General features: G+C 38.2%; 1 protein-coding gene across 1 annotated transcript; it reads right to left on the reverse strand.

Annotated features, from left to right (window-relative positions):
• Positions 1-633: 633 nt before the first annotated feature.
• Positions 634-2,710, reverse strand: her8a (hairy-related 8a). The gene is made up of 4 exons (XM_016457515.1): positions 2,572-2,710; positions 1,912-2,007; positions 1,684-1,756; positions 634-1,526 (listed from the first exon to the last, which is right to left on the reverse strand). The coding sequence occupies exons 1-4, from the start codon at positions 2,632-2,634 to the stop codon at positions 1,066-1,068; spliced, it is 693 nt and encodes a 230-aa protein (XP_016313001.1). The 5' UTR covers positions 2,635-2,710; the 3' UTR covers positions 634-1,065.
• Positions 2,711-10,037: the final 7,327 nt, after the last annotated feature.

Here is a 10,037-nt window from a genome sequence, read left to right on the forward strand (position 1 = left end):
TCCCCCCCCCCCCCCCATTGGTATAGATTTGGAGAAATTTGGCATTACATCACTTGTTGACCGATGGATCCTCTTTTGATTCTTTGATAATTTGTTGATCTTGTGCACTTTTCTCTTTGGCATGCTAAACTATCCATCAAGAAATTGGCAAACCTGAAAAAGTTTTTTCTTATTTTCTGTATTAACACAGTTTATTGAATGTAATGTTCAGGTTCAAATTGTTGGCATAACTAATAAATACAAAAGGATTGGGATGTACAAAATGTTGAATTTGAGTAAATTAATTTAGAAGTAAGTGCCTGTGATGCTGTTTGTAAATGTTAAAAAATCTAAATTCTAACAATATTTGTTTGTCAGTGGAATAAAGAGCCAGTTCTAATGTATGACAGATTAAATATGAGTTAAAAAAAAACATACAAACTGATCAGCATAATTTTAATTTTTTTTAAATCACCTTTATTACAAATTTTTGAGAATACAAAGACAATACACAGTTCTGATTTTTGATAAAGAAAATCAGTTTTAACTGCTTCAATATGAGGTACTAGTCAGACTCCTCTCTTCTTGTAATATACAAGGATGGAGTATATTCTTCACAAATGATCTTGTCAGTTCTACCCTTTCTGAGTCACCGTTAGTGTTTTGCATTTAAGGTAGAGAAACATGCATAATTTCAACAAATCCCCTAAAACCCACAGTACACCATGTCTAAAACCCAGCTAGTAAAAAAAAGAGAGAAAAGGCAAAGTAAGGTAATATAAACTTTCCCTACAAGTGGTCAAGACAGCAATACTAGTATATACAGTCAACAAGGGCAGCTTTGGTGTCATTTGTGATCATACCCTCAAAACATGAACATAGCATAATGTGCTTCCAAGCATGCAGTACAGTGCTTTAAATGATACCACATCCCCATGGGACTTTGTAACTCAATATGATGCACCCCTTTGAGTGGAAAGCACTCCAACCTCCCAAGAGATCAAATGTAATGGAAACTATTAGGTAGAAGAGGGCAGGCCAAGGAAGGGCAGGGGGAGGGCAAATGGGGGGCTGGGCTGCATTCATTCACCAGGGTCTCCACATAGAGGGATCAGCTCCTGGAAAGAAAGGGGGAAGGGCAGATCGTGCTGGAGACTGAAGGGAAGGAGACCTGGGGGGAGAGGACTGTTCGAGTGGTCTCTCTCTATTCGGTGGGACTCTGGGAGAGTGAGTGGGGCTGGAGGGTGGGGAAGGAGTTGGAGGGGTGTGCAGGTGGAGAGGATGGGGATGTAAGGAGGGCAGGTTTAGAGGGGATTGGGTAGGGGATAGAGGAAGAGGGCCAGGGGTGGCAACAGAACTCGTGCCGCCGGCTTCGGTGCTGATATGGGGAAGAGATTTCAGCAAGTGGTTTAGCAGACGAGCACCCAGAGTTTTGTCCATCCCAGGGCAACTCAGGAGCAGGTTGTGCACCTCATGCATGCACTGAATATAGCCGCTACTGTATCTTTGTCGAGACTCAAACCCAGTGCCTGGACTGATGCTACTACCTGGAAATAAAATATAATTTAACCATGGGAGTGATTTGACCTCATGTAAACAATCATGAAATTACCTTTAAAGACCAGTAGGGTTTGTTTGTATGTTTGAAATAATACCTCAAATGCGTGTGAAAAAAGGTACAATATGGTTTTAGCATAGTCTAACCTGAACCTCTTTGAAGGTTCTCCATGTGCTGAACCGTTATCTCAAGAACATCTGCCTTCTCCAATTTAGATTGCTGTGGGAAAAGTGAGAGGAAAAAAATGCAATATGAAATTATTTTTAAATTATTATTTATTTGAATACAAAATAATTAAATAATTAAAATCAATTTATTAGTTAAATTATATTTTATATATATAAAATTATTTATTGCTTATCTGGGTCACTTACATCCAAATTATAGGCATCCACCATAATACCCTTTAGCTGCTCAAGGCTTGAGTTTATCCTCTCTCTGCGTCTCTTCTCTATCAAGGGTTTCCGCAGCTAAAATTATAAACAAGACAGTTTTACATCCTCAAGCGATTAATTCAGCACAAATTTGACAACACAAGACACACAACACACGTGCCAGTTCTGTAAGGTATGTCTGAAGTGTGAAATATTAATTGGACATCCCAAATTATTATTTGTATGTGAGTATTTAACATAACTAGGCCTATACTTGAGATTTGAGCATTGAATGAGGAAGAAAACATGCTAATTAAAATTTCTTTTCACTCATAAGGTACTAATAAAAATCTAAAACTGAGATACTAGATATACTGTGGAAACAATATTGAGATTAGCAAAACAGATGAATTGTTTTATTAAACAGCTATTTTTGAAATTTAGCTTAGTTATTTATTTATTTGTTTTAGATATTGTCAATAAAAGATACACAAATAGCAGTCTGGAACAAGTTCATAGAGATTTTAAAGCTGTTCTGTACGATTTACTCAAATCTGCTCCATTTGCTTTCTACATGTATCCCGCATTGAAAAAATACATAAATATTTTGCCATAGTTGCATACATGAAAACAACAAAAAAATAGAGATAATGTCACTACCTTTCGCTCTTCTTTTGCGTTGAAATTCTTCTCCGGAACACTGCCGATATTAGAGGCCGTCATTTTTCTGCAGCTCTGGGTATTTTAGAAACCTTTCGCTTTCCCACGACTATTTTCGAAACTAGAGTTTGCGGTGGCGTAGTCTTGCTAAATCTAGAAACTAAACAGGCTCACTTAACCTCGTTTAACATGTACTCACGCTCCCCCTCAAACCTCCGCCCACTGAAATTACCATGACAATACATGGGTGCTTTTTGCTGCACAATTTCCCACAGTCTCGGGTTTGGCCTATTAAATCCCACGAATCCCACGTTCATAGTGCTGGTGCTCTGAGATGAAGCAAGAGTTCAAAAGTTTTATTTCACAAGTGATTCACTGTCAGTAACAGTTACAAGGAATTGACTCAGTTGAAAAATGTGGGTCTCACTTTAGCGACTATTAACACCAAAGTAAAAAGTGATTTTAACACAAAAAGGATGCACCTGCGGATTTCATTGTCACGTTTAATTCTGTTTTTACACCTGATATAGTGCATATAGGTTAGGGCATTAAATTAACTGGGATGCGTTTGAAACATGTTTTTTACTACTGAATTCCAGGTGCAATGTTTTCATAATATGCAAGCAAAAACAAGAATGGGGTATCCGATACCCCAACAAAGACAGTGGATGGTAAAGTTTGGAGGATGGTAGCGTGCAACAATAGCAACGAAATCTTAGTTTTTAAGTGTTTTCACAGTAGGAGAACTGCTATTATCTTTTAGTTTCCCACCCCTTCCTCCATAGCGCGCGACCCTTCCCCTTTACCCCCTTCACTATTGTTCTTTTCACCTACGGGACGGGCACACTCCACTGAAGCACGCCAAGATCTCTCTTTCTGCCGTTGTCCGGCAATAATGACCCACAGTCAACGGAATAATAGACAGGGTGCCAAATCCCTAATGGCCATATCTTAAACTCTTCAGCAACTCAGAAAAACACATCCCTAACATCGCGTTTTCCAAGGTCCAAAGAAATACTGATTTCGTTAAAATAATGGCTTATGAAGGAGAGTTGAATAAATAGAATAGAATAGAATAGAATAGAATAGAATCAATAGTTGTGGTCTTGTGTTTACAGTATATATTTTTGGGAAAATGGCAATTTATAGACAAATAACGTGATATTATCAGTATTAAATATATGCATACAATAAACAAGAGCCGTTGCAACCAAAATCATATAGGCTATCGTGATTATGATATGTCTGACAATGAATTGATCATTTACAATGCATACGACAGACAAATATGTTACATTTCCTAAGTGTTTAAAGTAAAATATTTGATTTAACCTACCACTAGGGGGTGCTCAATTTACAAAAATGACATTGGAGTGCAAAACACGAATGCATATGCTGATAATGCTACCTAACCTCACATGTCCCTGGCTCTGATGCTTTAGAAACTCAAGAACTTCTGCAGGTAGGCCTTTCTGTCATGTAGGAATAAGGCAGTGGTTTTCACACTGACCCTATTTGTTCTTTTTAAATTGACGCGACTCATATATACAACCATTTACATGCATTAAATCACATATAATATAGCTAGTGGCGTGAAGTGGCGAAGCCGGTGGAGAGAATGAGCGACAGCTGCGCCACAGACCGGTCTCGAGTCCCGGAGGAGCTCTAAACACTGTGCTTCTGAAATTAGCCAGGGTGCTTAAAGGGTTAGTTCTCCCAAAAAATGAAAATTAGCCCACAAATTACTCACCCTCAAGTCATCCTAGGTGTATGTGACTTTCTTCTTTCAGACGAATCCAGTCGGAGTTATATAAAAAATTGTCTTTCAAGCTTGTTTAATAATGCCACTCAGCGGGTGTTGCATGCATCAGTCCAACAGAAGTAAAGAAGAATGTTGGAGGATTTTGATATAAGCCAAGAGAAGACTGGTTTTCCTTTGCTAAAGTAAGGAAACTTTGCTTCCTTTGCTCCTGTTAACAAACTTTGGTTTTCACGAGACTCACAGGTATGCACAACGCTGACCTCAAACGACCTCATACCTCATCCGCCTGGAGCTGCTTCTGTGTACAACTGTTGGCGCAAGCTACATTAAAGTGATTATTACGTTTTGAATATAGATATTTTTCTTACAAAAACGCATCGATTTGCTACAGGAGGCCTTTGTTCGCCCCCCGGAGGCGTGTGAGACACTTTTTTATTTCATTTTTGGGTGAACTAACCCTTTAATTAGCCTTCATGCACACCTATCTTGACACATATTTTGTCCAGTCCTTTGTTATGATTATCTCTTAGCATGTCAGTCAGTGCGATCTCGAGATATATGCGGATGTCACTCCCAAAAATTTGTTTTCAAAACTTTTTTTTTTTTATTATTCAAAAATTAAAAAAATTTGTTTTTAAAAACTTTTATTTTTTAATTCGGAATAGATCACATGTATCCAAGAAAGTGCACAAAGAGCGCTCCCATTATAATATTATTATTGCTATCCCAAAAAAATTCCATTATCAATTAAGCTCTTATTTACATCTACACTTACATCACTTATAACAAAACAAAACTCCTACGTTTTGTAAGGTGGGTGGATTCTGACTAACTGAAATTGGTCTGATTGGTCATTGGTCATACTTTCCTTTTGTTGTTTGTTTTGTTGTTTACAGGGGCCAGGGTTGCCAACTTTTGAGTTTAACCTTGAGTGAGATTTCGCACAGCAGGTTGGTTGGGGGTTATTTGGATTGTTTTGTATTTTATACATTTATATACAAAAATCTAAAACGCCTGTCAGCAGAGTTTTGTCTGACATCTGGACCTAGGATGCCTAGTATTTAACGTCGTGATGGTACTGTGTTTTTATCATAAAATGATGTCAAATAACTGTTGCAGTGCTGCAAAACTATTAACTTTTTACCACAACAAGAATAGTAACAGTGAAAGAATTGCAAGATTTACTAGTCATTACTTTTATAAATAATTGCAACCGCATAAAAAAAATATTTTGACATGAAAATTCAAATATTTTTCTATTAGTCTGCATTGCTTAAACATCTGTTTTGAGAAATTATTTTTCTCCCATTCGAAAATGAAACTTTGCTGCTTGTATAGGGTGTATGGCCATTAGCAGCATGAAAAACTAAACTTTTATTCAAATTCTGAATGGATTATATCTAGCGTAGAAAGTGCGCAAATAGCCCTTACTTTATAATGACTAATAAGGTGTCACTTACTTTGGTTCATTGCATTGTCACAAAGTTCCTTTATAATCAATGAACCTCTTATTACATTGTGTTACAGTGAGAGGATTCACCAGCATGCAGGAAAAAAATGCAGCATTTAGAGGTGACTGAAAATCAATGGCCAATCACAGGTGTTCAAAAAATCATGTATGTCTGTGATTGGTTACTCACGTTTTAAAGGGGTTATATGATGTTGCTAAAAAGAACATTATTTTTTGTATTTGGTGTAATGAAATGTGTTTATGCGGTTTAAGGTTAAAAAAACACATTATTTTCCACAAACTGTACATTATTGTTTCTCCTCTATGCCCCGCCTTTCTGAAACGCGTCGATTTTTACAAAGCTCATCGGTCTGAAAAGCGAGGTGTGCTCTGATTGGCCAGCTATCCAGTGCGTTGTGATTGGCCGAATGCCTCAAGCGTGTGACGGAAATGTTACGCCCCTCACCATACTGTGATGCCCTGTCAGGCCGGAGCGTAACATAAAACCATGTCTGCATTTGTGATCGGAGAAATGACAAACAACAAGCGCTACTCTACACTGCCCAAAACTCGCGTTTGAATCGTCAGTGGCAAATTCTTTAAATATAAAAAATGTACTTACAGTCTGTGAGTCAGAACAGCCGGCATTGTAGTCTACTCTACCAGGATCAGGAAACAGTCCTCCATAAAATGTGCTGCACACATCTGAATATTTGGGTTGAACTGTTCTGGAACAGTGTTGTAAATACAACTTAACCACTGATTTCTAGTCGTGTCCTCTTTTGGAGGCCAAACAAAGTAGTTTCGCTTTCACAACGAAACACAGCGTCACACGCGGCGGCGGCCTAGAATGAGGAACGGCCGTCGGGCTGAGTGAGAGGAGGCCGGTGAGCTTGAGAACGGCGCGGCTGGCGGATTCAACGAAGGAGGAAAGGAAAAATTGAAATCGCATCATATGACCCCTTTAAATTGAATCTTTTGGCGCTTTACAGAGCACAAACACAAATGCACACTGCAGCCTTTACCAAATCTGATTTGCCAATATCCTATTATAACAGTCTGAGAGTGCTTTTGACTGCATGAGAAAATGGATGTGTGGCGTGAGAGCATGAGATAAGTGTCAATTGCGCGAGTCTCGCGCTGAATACGTCTAGAACAGTGATAGATAGTGTGACACTGTGGTTGAATGTGATAGCAAAAATCCCTCCCTTTCGCACTTCCCTCGTGTCACTCTTTCGTCCTAATGAAGAAACCGCCCCTGCTTTTGGGTAAGTTAGTCGATCACTGATCACTCAGCAGACTTTTGTGGTTATCTACATGCATCCTTAAAAATGTAAATCCTTAAAGGGGTCATATGATGCGATTTCAAGTTTTCCTTTCTCTTTGGAGTGTTACAAGCTCTTGGTGCATAAAGATCTGTAACGTTGCAAAGACTAAAGTCTCAAATCCAAAGAGATATTCTTTATAAAAGTTAAGAGTCAGCCACAGTTCACCAAATCGAACTGAATCGTTTGAAACAGTTTGCGTCTCCAGTATGCACTAATCCACAAATTACTTAAGTTATTCAGTTTATAAACGTGCCTGACACTCCCTCTGACGCGAAATAAACCAATATCCCGGGTTATTCAGTTACTCCTAACAGTACATTGACTGAACTGCCAAAAGAGAACCGATGATGGGATGTGCACGAGCAGAGCAGCTGGACTGATGCCTTGTCCAAATACCCACACTTGCGGTCTTTGTCACTTGAGAGCGCATGTGCGCGACAGGAAGTAAGTGCGTAAGACTTTCCCAGGTCTTAAAAAAGCGCAGCGCCCTTAACGCATACTAAATCCACACTATCTCGAATACCGATCCGGAGCGGTATTCGAGGCTTAGTGTATCCCATCATGCATCATGTTCTGGAAATAAATTGTGAGACTTTTTGCCATAAACAGCGCGATTCTCAGATTCTTGAACAACTTAACTTATGAGCTAGTTCTTTTTACTGAATCAAATACATAGTGCGATCAGTGAATTCAGATTCTCAAACTAATGATTATATTAGCTCTTTTTAGTGAATCAATCTTAGTGAACTCAGATCCATGAACGTTTGAGTCACATCGCCGGTTCAAATATAGACCTAAACAGCACTAACCAATTACCCTGTCCAAATACCCACACTTGCGGTCTTGGTCACTTCAGAGGGCGTGCGTGTGACACGAAGTAAGTGCACAAGACTGTCCCAGGTCTTCAAAATTCCAAAGCGTAAAATAAAAATAAAGCTATCTAAGCACTTGCATTTTTACAACACTATAAGTATGTCCCATCAGGTAATGAAAAGTTCGACACACACTTGTTGTCTTTATCCTCACTTGGTCCAAATACAGGAAATACGTCATATAAGTAGTCAAGTGGTCAAGTGCAAAGACCACATGTGTGGGTATTTGGACAAGGCATGAGTCTCCTCCTGCTGGGAGACGGCATCACAGTATGTGAGGGGCGTAACATTTCCGTCACACGCTTGAGGCATTCGGCCAATCACAACGCACTGGATAGCTGGCCAATCAGAGCACACCTCGCTTTTCAGACCGATGAGCTTTGTAAAAATCGACGCGTTTCAGAAAGGCGGGGCATAGAGGAGAAACAATAATGTACAGTTTGTGGAAAATAATGTGGTTTTTGAACCTTAAACCGCATAAACATATTGCATTACACCAAATACACAACATAATGTTCTTTTTAGCAGCATCATATGACCGCTTTAACTTACCTGCCAGGATTAAAATGAAGGCAGGACTGGAGTAAAAATGAAAGATTATATCCCTGAAAATCAAACCTAAGTTACCCTTTCTATAAGTGCCTAAATACTGGAATACATTACACAAATTTTGCCCAGATTTATGGTCTGGAGAAGTTGACTCTAGTTTCCAAAAGTCAGAGCCAGTCTGCAGATTTGAGTTGACAGATTTCATAGAAAAACCGCATAATATATGATGGTCACAGACTCTTGATTTTTAGCTTCAGACTAGTTTCCAAATTTCAAACACGTTTGATATCTGACTGAGCCGATTTTAAAACATACTGTTTATATTTGTCACGCGTCTCCTAGCAACAAGGCGCAAGTTTCTGCCAGAGCCGTTGAAAAACAACGACTTAGCAACACGTTAAAGTAGTCTAATATTATAATTTAACAACAATCATTTATGCTTATTTATGCAATGAATCATTTTTCATCTTCACTGATGAAGATGAGGCTTCAAGCTTGTAAATGCAATGTTTTAGAGGAAAAAAGGGGACAAGAACATACGATTAAAGCCGGGTGTTTGGAAACGGGGTCATGAGAGGAACATGTTTCACCATATTTCATTTAAAATTTATTAAATAAATAAAAAGTCATGTTTTTATTTACCAATGCAGTGCCTCCTGTTTGTTTCCCTTTGGCTTTAGAAAAAAGAAAACCACATGGACAGATAACAATAATTAAAATTGCAAAAAGAGAATTAAACAAATATACTTTGGTCAGTATTAATCAATTTTATTAACATATTTACACACAATTTATTTTGTACTCAGCACAGGCTATATGCACCAGGTCAAACGGATGTGGTAGAGAAGGGGAAGGGTGTGGAAACAGGCAGGAAAAAGGGTTTTGGTGGTTTTCAAACAACTAATATCAAACATTTTGCAGAGTAGCAGGAAATTAGAAGTTAATGTTAACTTAAACACATATGTCCATAGAGGCTACTTTTACTCTGGAAAAGTTACAAACCGATCATGCACATATCAAAAATGCACACATGCAAAATTATAATTCACAAATACTTACACATATTAACATTTAAAATACGAGAACAAAAACACTGCTGCAAAACTGAAAGGCTATGAATCATTAATGCAATGTAGATGGGGATATAATGCTCTAATCTGTCTTAGAATATGTTCACTGTCTTTTGTGTATGTTTATCAAAAAATAATTATCCTAATTTGTCACACTGGTTATATTTATTATAATGGTTTCCCAGTGAGAGTTTATTGTAAACAAAAAATAGGGGTTGCACATCAATGGCTAAATGAGTCATTTATTTACTTGATCAAAGATGCATATATGATAAAGCCCAACGCTACACAGCACACATACTTTTGCACACACTGTGCTTGCATGCAGTTTAGAAAGGTGAAAAGTCAGACTTCTTGTGGTTTCCTTTAAAAAAAAAATTTGAGTCATACACGATTATCTCTCATCTTGTTTTGTTCTTATAAAAGCAGAAATCT

Source organism: Sinocyclocheilus anshuiensis, unplaced genomic scaffold, assembly GCF_001515605.1.
Source record: "Sinocyclocheilus anshuiensis isolate Anshui unplaced genomic scaffold, SAMN03320099.WGS_v1.1 scaffold1225, whole genome shotgun sequence".
NCBI classification, from domain to species: Eukaryota; Metazoa; Chordata; class Actinopteri; order Cypriniformes; family Cyprinidae; genus Sinocyclocheilus; species Sinocyclocheilus anshuiensis.

Coding starts and splice junctions, on each gene's coding strand:
- her8a (XM_016457515.1), bottom strand. CDS start 2,634: ATGACGGCCTCTAATATCGGCAGTGTTCCGGAGAAGAATTTCAACGCA. Junction 2,008..2,571: donor ACGCAAAAGAAGAGCGAAAG/GTAGTGACATTA, acceptor TTATAATTTTAG/CTGCGGAAACCCTTGATAGA. Junction 1,527..1,683: donor GAACCTTCAAAGAGGTTCAG/GTTAGACTATGC, acceptor TTTTATTTCCAG/GTAGTAGCATCAGTCCAGGC.